Source organism: Aedes aegypti, chromosome 2 (genome assembly GCF_002204515.2).
Source record: "Aedes aegypti strain LVP_AGWG chromosome 2, AaegL5.0 Primary Assembly, whole genome shotgun sequence".
Lineage (NCBI taxonomy): Eukaryota > Metazoa > Arthropoda > Insecta > Diptera > Culicidae > Aedes > Aedes aegypti.
The window spans coordinates 9,923,460-9,943,965 of NC_035108.1; the positions used below are offsets into that span (position 1 = coordinate 9,923,460).

General features: G+C 36.5%; 1 protein-coding gene across 4 annotated transcripts in view; it reads right to left on the bottom strand.

Moving 5' to 3' along the window:
• LOC5567813 (protein ECT2) overlaps positions 1-20,506 on the bottom strand; it is a 162,931-nt gene that overhangs the window by 53,912 nt on the left and 88,513 nt on the right. For all 4 annotated transcript variants that reach the window (XM_021839880.1, XM_021839879.1, XM_021839883.1 and 1 more), the window contains one exon: positions 11,165-11,390. In XM_021839880.1, the coding sequence (XP_021695572.1) occupies positions 11,165-11,390 (226 nt within the window). The remainder of the gene's footprint in view (positions 1-11,164; positions 11,391-20,506) is intronic.

A 20,506-nucleotide genomic window follows, 5' to 3' on the forward strand; every position in this document is an offset into this window, starting at 1 on the left:
GAAATGTTTGCAATGTGCTAGTTCTTCCCTTACGTTTTTACGCATCCATGCTGTTTTTTCAGCTTTGACCAAATTCACAGCAAACTTAAGATGGCTGACTGAAAAAACTCTAATCATTTATTTTATTAATGATGTCATCGTAAGAACTACTGAAACCGAGCACAAGTGTTTACTTATCACTAATTAGTGCACTCCAGCTTGCATTGTTGGAAAACATTTGTACAATGTTATGATACTTGATAGTGTTGATAGTAGTTTACGAAACAAGTTGCAGAATGATGATTTTTGCAGCACGAGTCATAAATTTATCCTACGAGGCTTGCCGAGTACGATAATCAGTGTTGTGAAAAACTCAATTTCTCACAACTCACGCTTGATATTTTTCATGCGTGAGTTCTCAATCACGCAACTCAGCAGTCAAAAAATCATGGATGAGTTGGCTCACCTTTTTGACTCATTGTCTCGTATTTCCACAGTTTACTCACACACGGCAATAATTTCTTGTTAATCTAGTAAAATTAGAGTAATCCTTTCTAACGTAAACAACAACATTCGAATTTCATGAGGCTTAGCCGGGTTTTGCGACTGAATCATTTTTTACGGTTTGAGTTGATTAAGTTGATTTTGCATCAAAATCTCAAGCGTGAGATTTACGAAGTAGTGAGTTTGCTCTCACGGCAGAGCGTATTGATTAAGATTTGTGTGTGAGTCTATCAACACTAATGATAATTACGATGAGTGCTGTAAAAATCGAGTTCTGCAACGAGTTACGTACAACATTTTTTGCAATTTCGTAAAAGACCACTTGAGGGTATCAGAAATTATATCGGAATGCATTCACCATCATTTTATAACTTCTGAAAAATTGTTGTGTAATGAGTCATTACGCAACTCAAAACAGTTGCGTAATAAGAAAGCGTTGCGTAATGAATCATTACAGCACTGGTTTTAGTTGCTTAATGACTATTCCCGCACTGCAAACAGGCCGTTTCATGACAGATTGGCGTAAAGAAAATCAGCCTACTACGATGAGAAATTGCAAAAAAGATTTTTTTGAGGTCTGAGTTTGATACGAATGCACCAAAAGCTAAAAAAATATGTAATGTTCAAGTGGAATAACAAGAGACTAGAGCTCTAGGAACGATATTATACTACCAATGAAGTGATTTTGAGTATTTCCTACCCGGTAAGTACTATGGGTCTTCCTTAGCCGAGTGGTTAGAATCTGCGGCTACAAAGCAAAGCCATGTTGAAGGTGTCTGGGTCCAATTCCCGGTCGGTAAAGAAGCTTTTCGTAATGAAATTTTCCTTCACTTCCCTGGGCATAGAGTACTGTCGTACTTGCCATACGATGATATACGAATGCGAAAATGGCAAGTATGGCAAAGAAAGCTCTCAGTTAATAACTGTGGAAGTGCTCATTGAACACTGAACTGAGAAGCAGGTTCTGTAATGGCAAGAAGAAGAAGAAGAGCTGTAGTTATTATTTTTTTATTCAAAATAATAAGTGGGCCATTTTTACCCCTGGAGTGCATTTTGAACCACTTGGCCCTACCCACAAACTTGCAGTAAGCGACGAAAAACGCTGTTCCACAAGTGCAAATCGTCTCCCTTTCGGAATTTGTCTGCAACGAGCAGGACTGAATGCACATCTGTCACTGCCGGTCGCCATTGGGCGGGTGCTGCCTTTTCAATAATCATAAAATTAATTGTTTATCCAGTCCAGCGATCTGCCAGCTAGTGGCTGCTGCGTGAATGGCGAAAAGTGTTTCCACTCAATCCGCGTGTAGCGCGCGATTTTATTTCTCATTTTTCTCAACACCATTTCACACACTCAAGCAAATAATCTTAAGAAATTCATAAAACAGCATCATAAAACTTAGCCATAAGTTCCAATTGAGATTTTCATAAGGATAATTATGAAACATGTGGAAACGGACCAAAATCCATCTTAAGGAAATCGTTATAGCATATTATGAAATCATAATCAAGCCAGTAAAGATCCATAACTCATATTATGATTTTATAAGATGTCATATTATGTCATTAATGAAAATTTTGTTCGTCAATTATGAATATTTAATTTAAACTACCATTATTTATAAAATTTTTATATTGATAAAGTAAAGCAAAAAACCTGTAGTTAACCTGATATGAGCAACCGCATGTTTGTTAAGGTGAAACAGCTAAGAATCCAAATTCAATAATGTACCAAAACTTTGAAGGCGAACGAAAATGCAATTTCTTTACTCTAGTAAAAAGTTTAAAATAAGATGATCGATTTCGTAAGTTCCTTATTTCTACAGATTAGTGCTTTTGGAATCGTGAGTAGGGCAAATGCTAGCCATGTGTTTAGGTCACGACAAATTTCAACTTAAGATGATCTTTTTTAGAGTCGGCTTTTAAATGATTATTTTAACTGAACTGCCCATAACGGTAGGCATTGAGAAAACAGCGCTCAAAGTTTAAATTTTGTCTTCTCTTACAAATGTTTATAATTTTCTAGTACATTCTTACATGTCATGTTCATTTAACACAACCACACAGGTAACTCATTTGACTTCCATTAATCATCAAAAAATAGAATCTTGAACATAATTCTCGTTTTGCAGTTGTTGTTTTGGTTGAAAGTTCATATAGAGGCGGTTATGCCTTCATTTTTCAATATGAGACTGCACCAACCTCCACAACATTTTCAAACAAAGTGTGTTAATTTTATATGCATAGTAAAACATATTGAAACATGGATGTTGGGACGAAAAAAGATGTTGGTTCGAAAATACATATGGGACAGTTATGCTTTTATGGGAAGTGAACGCCATCACTCAAGAAGCAAACACTTGCGCTTGAATTGAGCCGCAAGAATGCCCAATAGTGGTCATAGAAAAAAAAAAAAATATAAAAATAGTATACATTGAAAACATTTGCACAAAACGTCTAAATATGACGATTTTGATCAAAACTTACAATATCTTTAATTTTACGGTTGAGTAGCATAACTTTTCGGACCGTAATCTGTTCTGGAACACCCTACTATACATACTTCTGACACCATTTTTGATTTGGTCGTTGTATAGTTCTTGCGTGAGTCGCTTTATAAATCTTTCAGATTTTCGGAAACTGAAATACTTCAAAAAGCGCATTATGAATTTAAGACTCAGGCATTATAGTATAAGTGCCATATGAAATCTTTATTTTCTCAATTCGTGACATTTTATAAGGCTTCCCTTTTGATATTCTCATGTTCACTTTCTTGAGTGCAGAGCACTTCAGCATCTTAGTGGTTCGTAGAATCACACTCTTCGATTGTTAGTCGATGCAGAATAGCGATAAAAATGGTCGAATCGGTTAAGGGTTTTATTGAGCTCTACCACATGTATACGAAGTGCTGCTTGCTGCTGGTTGCGGTCGATCGAGCTCCACACTCTGGCTTCTGGAGCACAATATTTTGTTGTGTAAGCGAAGGAAATTTGAGAAAGCTGTTCTGGATGTTGTTTTGCTTCACAGTACTTTGTACCGCAACAACACCACGACAGCAGAATCCAATAAAATGGCAATTTAGTGGCATGGTATTGTCTCCGTCTGCCCGTTATCTGTGCAGCAGAAGTACGATTGAAATTCTCGTCAGAATCCCTTGATCACGATGAGAAAGCATCAATTTATTGATATATGCACGGTCATAGTTGTATGTTGGCAGTGACCTTCATCAGATCTCTTCTGGGAACCTTAATTGGATGATAGCTTTGAGGGACGTTGCAAATCGTTTTGCGGAATGTTTCTATTGTCTAAATGGAAGTGATATTGGTGAGATTTTTATGATTACATGGCATGATAGCTATTTTATGCGGGATCCTGCCGAATTGGCATTTTCTCCATGACTGCATCCAGTATACCATTCACAAACATCCATTGGATTTCCTTCAAAATTATCGTTTAGCATTACTTCAAGAATTTACTGCAAGGTTGAAATACACAAAGGCATAAGGGTCTTCGTGGTCGTGCGGTACGTGTTAAGAGCCAGTTCGCGAGAGCCGCAACCCCTTCTTGTATCGATGTTCTTCGATCAGGCTGAAATTTTCAGGGATCGTTCTTCTATATGAAAGAAGATGTTTTGCAAAATTTCAGATTTTTATGTTAGGGGGAAGTGGGACAAAATGATTCCCAATGCTTTCATGTCACTAAACATGCTAAAACACAAAAATTGTTATAACTATAGTAAAAGTGCACGGATTATGTTGAAATTTGGCATGATTACTCTACGTTATATAATATTTAAGGTTGGCATGGTATTTGGATTTTGAAAGTACCTCAAATCGAGAAAAACGAGTTTTTCATAAAAATTTTAGTGATTTTCAAATCGATTTTTTTCTTGTCAACCGAACTAGGTCAAAAAACTAAATATGACGTTTTGTAGGGCAACTCATGGGCTTTCATTTGAGGTATGATCCAGATATGCCGTTTCAAAAACCTTCGGAAAAAAAAAATTCGGGGTAGTGTTTGAACTCAAGCCATTTTGCGAGTACCGCAACCCCATTGCATAGAGAGGTTGTATTGATGTTCTCCGATCGAGCTGAAGTTTACAGGAGTTGGTTTCCTACATAAAAGAAAATATTTCGCAAAGTTTTAGATTTATATATTAGGGGAAACTGGTACAAAATAACCACTAATGATTTAATATTTAATATTTGAAAAAAAAACATATACAAAATGAATTCAACTGCTATAGCTATAGTAAAAAATAAACGAAAACTCTTAAAATAATGTCTTTTAGAACCTTGGAACAAAACCCTTGCAGATTTCCAGCAAGAATTCATGTCTCAACTATCCAGGAGCGACAACTGAAGAAATCGGTGAAAAAATAGCGAACAAATCTCTGAAGAAAATTAGAAGTGGAGATTGTTTCTGAACATGAATTCTGAAGTTTTTTTTAACTCTTATTCGATAAGCTTGCGTTTTGCTCGAGAGTGATCTGTGATGGCTCCAGCAATTGATGTCGTATCGCGACTCGTTTTTTTTTATTTCTGTGTTAAGAGTACTGATTCGAAAATTGAATGTTCGTGGGTGCTCGATTATGAATTGCAGTTTTTGTCAATTTTTCGTGCGGTGCGTGCATTAAGGGCAGTTCTGAGTTACGGGTCACGCTATTGTTCATTATTAGAGGATAGACGGATTGCAGATGATTTTCAAAAAGGAATTTGGTTAGTTTGTTCTGATTAGCAGCGCATGATCACAATGCGTAATAATTAACCATTTGTCGGCCAGAACGTCTACCGAACCTATCCTATGGCACTACCCTTTCCATCAACATTCCACAACATCCCGTACCACCTATGCGAGGTCGTAGAGTTCTCTGCATCTTTCTTAAGCAGGTGTTCAATCAATCATCCTTTCCCGTTCCGTAGCTTTCGCATAGACGTGGCCAGGACGTCTCTCGATTATTGGAGGATGCGTCAAGTGTTAGAGGTTAGTCCCAAATTTCTGACTTTGGTAACGGACGAGAAGGAGGCAACCCCCATACAATGATCTAGGACTGTACCACCTACGAATTTGTGCGAAATGCTTAATGCTAATGCTAACAAATCTCTGAAGAAAACTACTGGAAGAACTTCAGGAAGGAACCCTGTAAGAATCTTGAAGAGATTTTCAGAAGTAATCACTCTGGAAATTATTAGGAGTATTACCAATAGGAAGATGAGAAATTCTTGTAGGTAATTTATAAAACATTCCAAGCATTGCTTGAGATATCGTTTGAAGAACTTCTGATGAATTGCTGGAAGAGCTTGCTTGAACTTGATTGACCGCCCGTGATTGCTACTCCATCTTGATTACTACTCCATCTTTGTTCTAATAGAATCAATAGGCTGTGGATATTGTAGAAGTCTAGTAATCTTTTTAAGACAACTATGGCGCCTGCGACATCAGGTTGCTGACTAATGAGAGGAAGAGGGAGGAATTGATACATTTACATGGTTGGTAGCGGTCAGACAGCAAAATAATAATGACTTTAATGACTTAATTTACCTACCAAAAAAGTGAATAAAAGTTACTTTATAACTATAATAATATAATAAGTTCAGAAACAAAAACATGGTCTTTGTAAACAAGAATGTTAACGAGCACACACATTATATAAAATAAAGAATGACATTAAAGAGCTAGGCATATGCAACCACTTTTAATCTCGACTTCTTGTCAGTTGAGGAAATCTCTTGGAAATTAAAAATTCATCTCTGAAGAATGAAATTATGGAAAAAAATTAGCATCAATGATGAACTTAATCTTCAAAATTAATAAAAGCTGTTTCATATGCCGTTGCGGAACGAATTCCTGGAAAAAGGGCTTTAAGGATATCTTGGGAAATTTCAGGAAGAATTCGGGAATAAACTATCAAGAATTTAAAAATATAAGAGGAAACAGATCTCGGTAAAAAATTATTTATAATTCAACCCTCACTCACTCACAAGGTAGCTTCGAAGCTTTATCGATTTTCGATGAACTCGAAAAAAACTGAAGCAGGTGATTATTGTATCATAGTAATTAGAGAATGATTTAGACTTATTACAATAGTCTGGATATTACTCAGTATTCGAGGTATCCAACAATCGCAAAAAAAAACTAATAAATACAACTTATTTTAAACCGAATTTAAAACAATTAGCTCATGCGCCCATGTGCGTTTTTAAAAGGACTATTACTATTCCAAAAAATAGAAACAGTCGTTCGAAATCGTAGCGATAAAAGGTTAAGTTTAACTCGCGGGCGATGTCACGGATTTGTTGATTTTTTTGTAATATTTTTGAATCTCTTTACTAATAAATTTCTGAACTAGTTTCTCGGTAAATTATTAAACATAATTCCTGAACATGTTGACAAATTTAATAAATAATGTTTGATTGAATTATCAGAGTAGTTTCAAGCTTCTTTCTTGAAACACTTTTTTGACTTCTCCAGAAATTTATCTAAATAAAATCATTCCTTCTGTCATGAATTAATCCGGTATTTAAGTTTCGCTAATTTGCACATCGTTCAGATTAAAAATTGTTCAAACGTCATTTCGCTCATGGAACGGAGAGTGAAGTGAAATGGAACGCTGTGGAACGGAATGCAAAATCAAAACAAAACAGTGAAAGAGTTAACCAGAAGCACGGTTCTAGGGTGACTAGATGTTCAAATTAAAAATGAACCTCGATGGTTTGCATGAGGTACCGTTCAAATTAGCGGGGGTGCACAAAATGCAACAAATTATTTTCTGGTATTCTGTCAGAAATGTCTGTGCAATATCAGGGTGTCTACTCATTTACAGAAATTAAATTTCCTGATATTTCCAGATTTTCAGGTTTTAAAAAATTAATTCCAGATTTTAAAAAATCCCAAAATTTACGAATGGTTAATTTTAGTACACTAAAAAACTTTTTTTTTAAATGATTGGTATCCTTGAAAATAAATTTATCTAACAATAAATTTCAAACTATTTTTGACTTCTATATTTTCTAAGGCCTTTTTTAGAATTTCTCGTGACATCTCTTCAAGAGTTTGTTTTGAGATTTTTTACTAAATTTCTAAGTGATTCTTCAAAGAATTTCGCTTTAGAAACCTTCAACAATTCAGTCTACAATTTTTCTATGGATAACCACATTAGGAATCATCTATACAAAAATTATTTCATGGATTTACGTAGGACTTCAAAAGCATTCAGCATCTTCAAGAATTCCCATTCAGAGCATCTTCCATCAGGAATTCCTCCATTTTTTTTTTTTGAAAAATTTCTCAATGAAGTCTTAAAATATTTTTTTTACAGCTATTCAAGAAAATTTCAATGAAATCTTTTAGATTGTATTGAAGATTTTTTTTAATCTGGAATTTGGAAATAAAAACCCTAACCTAACCTCAGATGAAGCTTGTGTAAGTTCTAAGTACGCCTTGATGAATTCTTACGAGGATCTTTGAAAGACCTTCTAAATTTTTGATTAGACTTCCTAGAATATTCTTGGTAAATTGCTAATATGACTGAAAAAACATTAGAATCTCTAAACAATGTCCTACAAGACGTTTTGAAGAAATTACTTGAAAAAAATCGAACCTAAATTCTGATTTTTTAATAAAAATTTGAGGACTCCATGGAGATCAGGCAATTTTATTTGAAAATTTATTAAAGAAAAGTTCGAACCGCAACAAGAATATTTTGATGGAATGCTGGAGTAATCCAAGAGAAATTTCTGGAGTAACTTAATGAGGAATTCTAGGTAAAATTTATCGAGTAATTCTTAGAAAAGTTTAGAACAGATATCATCGAGTAATGCCTGAAGGGTTTTTGGAGCAATTCCTGAGAGGATGAATATATGAAATTTTTTTTATAAAAATGGCTGCAATAAGTGAAAAAATCAGCTTAGGAATTATTGAAGGGTTTCGTGCGAAAATGATGAAACAATTTTTTCCAAAATCTCTGGAATAAACTTTTGGGGAAGCGTTGGAGTGCTCTAGGATTTTTTTGGATCAAAATATAATAGTCTCTTTGGGTTTTTTGAGCCTCTAGGATTTTGCACCAGGATTCACTGCAAGAAAATTAAAAAAGTGACTTTAAAGATATATATTTATTTGAAAAGATACTTTGAAGACCTTTACCAAAAATAGAGACTTGCATTAAAATAATGATCAAGACTCTAAACAAATTTGCTTACCTGAGAAATATTATATTTTTCGTGCCCGTTGTATTTGTTGCTCTTTTCCTACAAAGTTTATTATTTTTGCATAACAGGCAAAACACCATATTTTATTCAAAAACTTTATGTTTTCAACGAATCAACTGGTCATGAACGACACCCAACTGGAACTGTACTTGCCTCTACCAATATGGCAATCTTAAGTTCTAATAGGGCGACATTCAAAACTGAAAAGGCAACAGATGCCTCTTTTACAGTGGTAGTAAAAACGAAATCCCAAAGTAAAGGAAACACAATGAAAGATGAATTAAACACAAAAAGTTATGTATTTAAATTACGCTTGATTTCTAATCACTACTTTTTCGATCCAATTTCCTAATTGCTAATAATTAACGTATTCCATTATTTTCCATACGTTTCGACAGTTCTCGACTTGTGTTTGAAGTTTGAGAAATTTGAGAATCCAGCGTAGCGTAATCAGTGAGTGGAATACACACATCAGTGTCGCCGCTCGGCGGCCAGCGAGTGAAACTGAATGTTCGAAAGGTTGTTGTCTGTACTTTTTGCCGCTGGCGCTAACTGTTAGCGTTTAAGATCAAATAAACAGTCGTTACCCTATTCCTTCTCCAAACATGTGTAATGCTGATCAACTAAGGACTGAACATGTCAACTTGCGTTTTGATAGCGGTGCAGCCGAAAAATGTTTTGATTGAGGAGATGTTGTGTCCCAAAAACGACACAGCCTACCATGTATTACTGTTTAAAAAAAATATCCCTGAGTGTAGTCGAAATCCTCTGAGAATTCCAGGTTTTTTCCAAGTTGAATAAAATTCCCTGATAAAACCAGATTTTCCAGGTTTTTCCAGGTAGTAGACACCCTGAATATTCATTTGAATTCTTCCGGAAAGTTAGTAAGTGATGTAAGATTGGAAACGATTTGTGGGTGTTACCCCGAAAGCCATCAGCCCGTTGTTGTTACCCCGAATATAATAAAATCACTCTGAATCACATTGCTCTGCGAAATTGGAATCAGATAGTTTAGGGATATTGAATTCGGGATGGTGGTATTCGGGATAATGGAATTCGACGTAATGGATTAGAATCCAGATATAGATGGAGAAGAAGAAATAAGTAATAGATGTATTATAGGGCTTCAAAGGACAAGGAAAGGGACGGGCCTGGGATTAACCTTCTGCTCTTAAAGCAGAAGCGATGGCCATTCAGTGAACAGCTGTTATGGACTCGTGAACAAGCAAAAATACACCGTGAGCTAAATCATGTTTAGATGAATGTGTTGCCTGGTCCCGAGAACGTTCATGAAAAAAATTACGGTGTATTTTTGACAATTCACGTTTTCTGGAACTCTTTTTAGCGTGAGGAAGAATTTCTGAAATTAATTAACTCATTACGCGTGGTAAAGATGGACAAATTATGGGTGAAATTATGAAAAAAATCCACGTGCTCGGCTGGGATTTGCTGGGAATTTCTGAAGCCAAATATTTGAAGGAATTTTAGAAGAAGGAAGTTCTATAGAGTTTGAGACCACCACACTAACGTAATTCGTAAAAAAAAATCTATCTTGATTACTCAAGGAATATTTCCACGAATTTCCACAAGATTCCGCGCAAAATTTTTCTTATGGTATTTTGAGATAATCCGTTGGGTTATTCGATTCCTTTTCTACCAGATATTTCTAATAATAACAGCAAGTATAGTTAACTCTCCCTAACTCGATATTTTGTATTGCATTATCGAGTTAGAGAACTATAGTAAAAGTGAGTTTTCATGGCTAACTCGATGCACTGGTTTTGTGTTCTGTAACTCGATACCTCCCTAACTCGATGGTCCCTTCAATATCAAGTTAACGAGAGTTGACTGTATCACTGAATTTTATCTTGAAATTTCGTTGAGGTTATTGCGCTATGAGACATCTTCCAAAAATTTTACAGCAGTTCCTGGAGGATTTTTTGCAGCAAAATCTGGAGAAAATTTCTACAACCCTATAGGACATTGTTTTTTTTTTTTAGTTTTTGGCAAATCCTAGGATAAGGGACCATCGATCATACTAGTTTCACTGTAGTTGTACAAAGCACCTACTCTATGAGCCGGTCGCCTGACCGTCTGACAAGAACCCTTTCGAACGGTCATCGTACCCTGTAATCTGTACTGCGTCAAGCTCTCTACAGTAAAACGAGCATTTCACAGTCACGCGATTCCAGTCTTTGTCGACTTGTAGTCTTACAGCATATGTAAAATACCGCTGACAAATGTGCTGTAGGAATTCAACCTTTAATGTAAAAATGTTGAACACTCAGCACACTTGTATTTCCGACCAAGCCGACCGAGGTTGTTGTAATTTTACACCTGTCCGGTGACAAAGCGGGCAATTTGTGCACTTTTTCGTTTTATGTAATGGGCCAGTAATGGAATAATTATTTGCCACTAGATGGCACGCCAGCCGGCATGATTAAAATGTATTTATCATTTGACTATTAACCACTTACCTATGCTTGGAGCGATATATCGTATCGTAGATGGGGCCGTCAAACTGATTTAGGACGAAGTATGTCAGTGTGTTGGTGTCGGTCGCGTACTCGGCTCCGGTTTCCGACAGGACGAGCGGTAATTTCAGCGTTTGGGCCGCGGCCAGACAGGCTTTGTCGTGGGCAACCGCACCGACCAAACATATGCGCACTTGTTCCCGTGAAGGCGGTGGCGATATCGACATGGCTGCGAAACAAACAGAAACAGAGAGATAAATTGGGATTAGTTATGAGGCGGTTATTAATAATGGAATCGCTTAAACGACAGCGCATAGGGTATATGGGAAATGGAAGAAAAATTGTAATTAAATAGTTAATGTGTGAACATAATTAGCTCGAGATCGGGACGGTGTAATCCTCTGAATTCAAATTAATTCGCTTATGGTATTACCGCTTCTCGGAAGTAATCCGCTACACTGCAAACGATGTCGACGAAGAGCTCTTGGGAGAAAATCGCTTGCGATGATGGTTAGAAGTTTTCCGGATGTCGGGAGTGACTGCAAGTGGGAGAAGATGCCAGTGATGTGGAAGAGCTCCTTGTGTCAGAGCACTTCATACCAATGATCCGCTAAATGATTTATGATGCAGGTTAAGAGCCGGAGAATGAGCCGAGCGGGAAAAAATCTAAGGAGATGGTTTTAAACAAGAGTTTGTAGTTCGCTTCCCATGAAGTTCAAAGCCAGTTGGTTCGCCACGAGCACGACGTCGTCCATTAATTATCATTAGCTGGCTATAATGATATCACAAATTTATTGTTTCAGTTAATGGCAGCGCTTGTTCGTTGTCTTTGTGGATTGTTTCGCGATTGAGTGAATTAAAATTAAGTCTTTAGAAAATAAGCATCATAATTGCGTTATGCAACACCAAAGCAAAACATGTTTTGTCATTCGTCCACCAAGAGAACCTACTCCAGATTGTTAATTAGTCGGTGAATGGCTTTGGTGAGCGATCTGATAGCATTGTATTCGATCCAGTCGGCAACATTGGTCGTTGTATTATGCTATCCAGTATCCGGTAATGAGACAACGCCACTTCAACCATTAGCCTCTCGTAAAATGATAGTGCACTTCTTGAGTCGCATGCGGAGGTGTATTGAATTTCAAAGCGAACAAAAGTGAAATTGCTATTGTCGGTAACGTGTTCTGCAAGACGATCATGATGATGGAGATGATGATGACTTAGTGGTTGCAGATGTGAATAGCCTCTTTACTTGACGACAGAAGCCATCGCCAAACTGCGAGCTGACGTAGTTTTCGTGTAGTTTTGCTAATCATGGGATCAAATTGTATCTACACAACCATTGAACCGATGGCGTAAGCGATGAGTATTAATTAAGTGCTTCTCTTGTTCAGCGGTAGACTTGATTGAATAAATTATTTAGATTGAACGATGGGTCGTAGTCATAGATGCATGATTAATGGACAGCAAGCAAAGCCATCGAATTGTAGAAAATACGACATGCCCTATAATTAAGCTTACATTACAAGAGTAATGATGGATCATTAACTTAGTGTTGTCACTAAATTAAGCATTCGAAAATATGAATTAACAAATCCAAAACATCAAAGCCGTTATCCACCTGTAATTCAGTTTTGCCATAATTTATACAACTCATCGGTGCAAAAAGCCCCAACTGCATTAGGATTTATGTCAACACTTTGCAACACTTCCTTTATTTCTTTGCGGTCAGTGCCCAAATAGCGTCAACTGAACAAAACTGAGCACTCATGCAACGCATATCTCTCACTACGGTTCCAAATCGTGAGACGTTACTTTCCATAAATTATAACTTAATAGATCAATTAATCAAAACCCAACCACTGCCATCACCAACCAACCATCTGACAACGGTAGTGTTATATCGCAATCATCGGAGATGCCAATCGAGATGCAGCTCACCATAACCACCAAAAACAGTGGAATAAATGCAGGGCACGATTGGGCCAAGTGGACGGACATTCCTACTTACGAAAAATCAGAAAACAAAAACAATAACCCACTCGGACAGAATGAGGTGGTGATGCACTGGGGCATGGAAAATGGCCGGTGAGGAAATGAGCTGAGTTGATGTCCAAGATAATCAGTAGTTTAAAAACACTTTGTTGCTGAATTAAGTAGATGGCTTCGTTGATGAATTGTTTTTAGGGAACTGAAACGTAGATATGTATTTCGAGCTTTTTTTTCTTCGACAGTCAATTAATTTTCTTGAACTTTCAATGAAACTATGTCAGTTTGAAATCAACGAACGCATTAAAAGCACATTCCATCTATACTGTCTTCAAAAGCTTGTGTTTACAGTATTGAGCAATATATTTGCATCTTTTTTATTTTTCTTATGAAATGGATAGCTTTAGAAGACTAAGTCCCAGAAGTTTTATTTAATGTACGAAACATTTTTTTTTGTATGGAAAGTCGAAATAGGTAATTATTAAGACTTCCAGACAGAAGAAACAATCATGGAAACTGTTACTTGTAAAATTAATGTAAGAATCACAGCTTTATTTGAAAAAATTGCAAATATTTATAGTTTGAATTGACCATGATTACTACACTACAAAACAATTGTTTTTGTTGTATAATTTTAATAAAATAATTGAAAACCGAATTTAATACTATACAATTTAATGCCAGAGTTTGTAATGTTTGACAGAAACGCGTATGTTGATCTCAACTTCAAGTGTCGTGTACTAGATTTGACTAGAGTTGTGTAATCTTTTTGAAACAATTCTAGCTACCAGAAGCCTTTCAGCAATTACCAGAAGTTTGCAAAAATAATGTTTCTTTGCAAACTTTAAGAGGCGTTTCTTGTTAAAATCCTAAAGAAATTTTGAAATGGGAACTTTTTGATGATTTTGATTGTTTCAAAAATAATTGATAGAAAAAAGTTTTTTTTTTTGGGAAATTTCTTGAGGCATTCCTTAATTGATTATGATTAATATGATAATTCGGATTAGGCCTCACTGTAGAGATAGCCATGAAGAAGGAGATGTTTAGATTGTGAAAGAAGATAATGCTTATTGGAAGCAGCAAAGAACACCACCAATCTTCATTAACGTTTAAGTAATAAATCTTCTAATCCACTTATCACAGTTGTCCCCAAACTGCGGCCCTTGAGAAGGGTTTTATTTCGTGAACTGATTTTTACTGTTAACCCTCTAATCCCCAACCCTGCCTTTATACGGGGCACCTTTTGGAATTATGTGGATTTTTTTGAGCTCGGAAATTATTTTATTTTTGTATTGAACCTTGGGCCATAAACTGCATATTAGAAAAGTTTTATAAGACTTCTGAAAACTTTTGAAAATTGTTCCTAGAAACCTAGAAATGCTTGGGTCTAATTTAACATATAACAAAATAATTTGTACATTTTTTATTTTTCTACAATCAACCTACAGTGAAATGAATTTTATTGTAGAAGCTACTGAATCCAGCAAGTTTGGTAAAATTAAGAACTGCACCAACGATTTCCAACCGACCATGGTTTCGGTAGATAATACAATACGTGTATTACAGCAGAAGAGCCTGATGGAATTGAAATCATTTCAAACCGATTTATCCGATAAGTACTTACACAGAAAATAGAATATGTTTCAGGAAAAAATAAGAAATTTTATATTTTTGAAAGTACTGCAAAAACTCAAATTTTCATTATTGTCAAAAATCGGTACCCAGAAGAGGCTTAAAGAAAAAATGGATAGAGATGTTTAAAAATGAAAATTCTAAAACTAATAAAACAAAATTCATTTTGCGAATAAAAGTAAATCATTGTTGTGTTTAGGTCGATTTTAGATAGCGAAAAATGATACTTTGATCAAAATAAAAATTTGGGTAATAGAGGGTTAAGGTTAAGATGCATCGAAACCATACCTGGGATATTCAAGAACACAAATCTAGAGAACCCGATAACCGTTCGTGCTGAAAATTTGATGGATTGGTTACTACCAGCGAGTCAACAGTGAGTTGAATTTTCAGCACAAACGGCTGTCTGGTTCTCTAAATTTGTGCTCTTAAGATGAATATGAATTGAAGCCAAACTTTAAATTTTCAGGAGCACAAATCTGGAGAACCCAATACCCATTTTATCTGAAAACTTAATCGATTGGTCACTAGCTGGTGGTGACCAATCGATTAAGTTTTCAACTAAAAATGTTCGGTTCGGTTCTCAAGATTTGGGCTACTGAAAATTTGAAATTTAGCTTTGTTTCATTTTCACCTTTAAAACTCTAGGTTTGGCTTCGACGCACCTTTATCTTAATGTAATGTGAGCAACATGACGCAATTTCTAGATGACAAGGTTTTCATTTATTATTTCTTATTGACAAGTTTTCGAAAAGTCGGTCATTAAGATCAGGGCTTGATAGTCTGCGTTTTTCTAAAATGGAGGTTCGAGTGATCACGAAGAATTAATGTATTTGCATTATTGGACAAAACATTTGCAACTTTTTCGATTTTCCATACAAAATAACCAACTTTGGTAGCTAGAGTTATTTATGGACTGATTCCAATGAAATTTTCATAGAATATCAGACATAACTTGAATGTTAACATATAGTTATGAACTATTTTTCCAACCACGAGTTTAAATGTAATAATGATTTAATGTGAAGTAATGTGACATTTTCGATGAAAAATTTAAAATTATTTATCTCAAAATCTTCAATTAAAATCAAACTTGTTTATCTCGTCTAAAACTTTGCTGAAGATACCCTGAAGCTATTCCTACAATGTGTTTAGTTATGTGAATTATAAAAAATCGTCAAAATATTGACTTTCGTCAAACCGTTACTGCTTTTGAACTCGTGTTAGGAAAAATCGCTCAAAAATATATGTCAGACTTCAAGTTATGTCTGATAGTCTGTGAAAATTCCATTCAAATCGGTCCATAAATAACTGAGATCTAGCTTACCAAAGTTGGACATTTTGTATGGAAAATCGAAAAAGTTGCATATGTTTTGTCCAATACTGTATAAGCATGAATTGTAAAATTAAAAAACTTTAGCTTTCCAACATACATTGTAAGAATGATCCAAAGTTATCTGTAAAATCGTACAATTCAGGTTAATTATCAGAACTCCAAGTCTAAAAGACCCAGATAGCCGTAGCGGTAAACGCGCAGCTATTCAGCATGACCAAGCTGAGGGTCGTGGGTTCGAATCCCACCGGTCGAGGATCTTTTCAGGTTGGAAATTTTCTCGACTTCCCAGGGCATAGAGTATCTTCGTACCTGCCCACACGATATACACATGCAAAAATGATCATCGGCATAGTAAGCTCTCAGTTAATAACTGTGGAAGTGCTCATAAGAACACTAAGCTGAGAAGCAGGCTCTGTCCCAGTGAGGACGTAAAACGCCAGAAAGAAGAAGAAGAAGAAGTCTGAAAGACTTCTTGTAAGAGCTGGTGCTCCTCTACACCAAAGGACGAAGCCTGCGTGTCATCTCTAGTAGATTGCAAAAGAGTTTGGATATTATTTCTTCATACTTGCAAAACTGGAAAATTTCTTCTAATGCTTCCAAAACTCAATTTATAGTATTCCCACATAAAACAAAATCTCTTTATTTGAAACCTTCTAGCAGACATGTTCTTACGATGAGAGTAGTTTATATGAACTGTTCAGATGAAGTTAAGTATCTAGGGCTCATGCTAGATAAAAATTTAACTTTCAAAAACTACATTGAGGGCATTCAAGAAGATTAACCTTTAGATTTTCTACGAAATTTGAGGAAAAACTCAAAAATCTGTCGGAGAACCTGAAGTTCCTTAAAGCTTGATGTTTTCTTGAATCCTTAGCTTAGGTACGCCAAAGATTTTCAAAATTGCATTAAATCTCTTTAGATCTTTGATTTGCAAAGACTTATCGAGAGCACTCCAGTACTGATGTGGCAGTGCTTTCTCTAAGTTTTATAAGCCTTACAACTAAATAAGTGGTTAAACGACTAGGTGTAGGAAAATTCAGGGGCTTCTTAAATTTCACCAAAACGTTCTAGTTTTTTTTTTTAATTATGGATTATGAGTTTTCCCAAGTTCGAGTAATCTCTGGAGATTACGTAAATACAAATGTTTGACCTCGTCAATGCTCTCTAGGTTAATTTTGTCGTGATATTCTCCAAATATGTGCTCAGACACGATTCAGAAATCTCATTTTCTCATCTCTATGCTCATAGTAAAATGAAATTCTTACAAGTCCATGGAAAGCCGTTTAAAAAAAACTCTAAAAAGTCGTACGGCCCGCACCATGTATTTAAAGCATCGAAGCGGCCCGCACAAGTGAGGCTCAGGACCACTGATTGTCCCGATTTCACTAAGGGCACATTATAGCCACTGATAAATGACATAACCCGACGAATTATGGCGTGGTGCTGCACATCGCTATGCTTCCGTTCGCTCTTGTATCAACGAAATTTATTAATTATGTACACCAGCTGCTGCCGCCTTTGCCCCGATCCTGTGCAGATAATTTCTAGTGCCGTTGTCACCTTTAAACTGACCAGTCGCCATCCGACGGCCAACTTGAGATTCAAACCGAAGCAGAGAATGTTACTTTATAAAATCAATATTAACCTCTGTCGTACAACGCTCATAACGAGCTGAAGTGTACTTGTCGGACACATTAGTGCCCAGTATAGGACATACATATACAACGACGAGAACAAGAAAGTGGTCACAACTTTAGAGCGCTTCGTACTCGACCGGGAAAAGTATGTACTTTGAAACTGAATGCCCCTTTGATCCTGACCTTAATCCCCGTAGTCCGTAGGGAACCAAGATGCATGGGTGCTCGAAGCGTTGGAAGCATAATCTTCCCTTAGCCGCTTCAACGACTCCATAATTCTCCAATTTATTCTTCCGAACGAGCTCGTGCCACTTGCTAACGACATTTATGCCATCGGGCCTGGACTTGCAGCACCGGTAGCAATCCGAGGTACTAGAAATATCTTCCATTTATTTTCGGGAGCCTTTCTGCTCCCTGTCAATCCGTGTGCTGGCTGGTTCCAGAGTGGAAAAGCATTACGTAGAATTATTGGGATTGTGTATTATTGCTAGCATGAGTTAACGTGAGGAATACGGAGAGGCACTGGTGGAAGAGAACAAACCATTATTTTAAACAGCACTTTCGCACGTTTATGAAGCTTGCATTTGAAGAGGTTCTCGAATGAACAACGGCACACTGTTGAAATCGACGTTATCCGCTCGGGCTGGAGGATGGCGATGATGGACGAGAACCTTGATTAAAGTGACCTCTGAAGAGGCACAGCGATAATTTGGTGTTCTATCATTTGGGTTTTGTTTGTGAGATTCCACGAAACAGCTCAAACGTTGGACCATGATCAAGAAATGCATATATGCGTGTTAATTGGTTAGTTTCTTTGATTCCTAATCAACTGGATTTGCGGCTGCCAAAAACATTCGCATGTTTGTATCTCATAGCAGTTGGCACACTGCTCGCGTTCTGCTACTGTATACCTACTATTCCAATATAGAACGAACCGGCAGTAGTATCAACTAAGCTGAGCAATACAGCATGTGCAGCAGTTTGCGGTTTAGGATCCAGTATGCATCTCCCTAGTGAGCTGTGGCCTCGATGCGATGATTGATTTCACCTTCCAGCGAGATTTGCTGGCACAATTAGAGCAATGGTAGCTGTGGAAAGTGCAGAGGAAAATCCTCCTGTGCCATTCCGCAAAGCCCAGCAAGCAAATGGCACATTGTGAGAATCGTATTTCAAGTCAAGTGCAGGGATGTCTGATGTCTATAAATTATCAAATCGTGGCGCATCAAAGCGCATTGGTTTCATACAGCTGCTGATACTGCTCGTCTTGCTGTTTAGTTCAGTCGCCGCAGAGTGTCAGCAGTGGATCCGGATAGACCGAGTGATTGACAAACAACCAGTCAAGATGACATAATTAATATACTGGCGAATCCAGTTCCAGGTTAGCCAAATCCCGTGCGGACAGGTTGGTGTTTGATTTCATGAACTGCTACTGGCATTGGGAGTTGAGTTTTCTATTCCGTCTGGTAAGTAATGTTTCTGCAGATGGCGCTCGGTTTCCGTAACTGGTAAAAATACTGCTGGTGTAGTACGACAGATTGAGATATCTTTAATTCTTATAATACACCGTGTCCAATATATTCTCATACACTTTTTCTTTTCTTTGGTATAACTTTACTGAAGGTAGGATGATCCAATATTGTAGTATTTCATTGTAGTCTGGTAGTATTATACTAACATAGAATAGCTTGTTTTATGAATAAGAAAAAAATATTTGCTATGATAAGTGATGAAATGTTCATTGAAGTCGTGTTTTGCACTTAAAATGAATTTTTGTTCATATTGGTCTGGTTTACAAAGTGAAAATCAAAGCATTCACAAAAAAGTTTCAGAAACTTTAAGTTAATCATATTGCGTTTTGAATAGATAAATATTGATAAAATTTGATAAATATATGTGCGATAACTGCAGATTGAAATTGGGCTCTGCCTATGAGCGTGCCGCTGGAAAATTTTTTCGTAAATTCTTAAGTTGATAAAATAAGTTTATAATTGAAATATTTCCAAAATATTTCCTGTAGTGAATCAGTATTATAACCACTATCAAAAAATATTATCACCAATGATGTCAGTTAGACAAGCGCAAAGTAATGTTATCTCGAATTTGTATGAGAATATACTGGACACGGTGTATTTTAGCTGAAACAATTTCAGAGTGAGCCTGCTTCTTAGTTTAATGTTTTTATGGGCAATTTCACAGTTGTCAACTGAGAACTTTCTTCATCATTTGATTATTTGTACATGGGTATATCTTGTGTCAGGTACGAAGATACTTTATGCCCGGGCCAACCCGAAAAGATCCAAACCCATGACCCTCAGCATGGCCTTGCTGAATAGATGCACGTTTAGCGCTACGGATATCTGGGGCCCCAAAAATAGAAACTCGTTTAACACAGAAAATTTAATATTGATTTTAAATACGCGAATCCTGCGGGAAAAAGAAAATCTTCTTTTTATAGTGAAAACCAACAAAGAAAGTAATGGGAATCCAGAATCCAAAGAAAATTTAATAATGATTTTAATTACGCCAAGTCAACTATATATGTATATCCAACCCAGCAAAAATCGAACACTAATGAACTCTTCAAAACCGAAAAGGCAGCACTTTCGCGCTAAAAGATCAAAAGTTTTTCGCTTTACAATTTTCCAATCACCTTTCATCAGATCTGCACTGTAACGCGGAACCATTTCTGCACAATCACGCTTCAAAGAAGCTTTTCGCAAATTTCGTTCCTAGGTTACTGGAGTCAGTGCG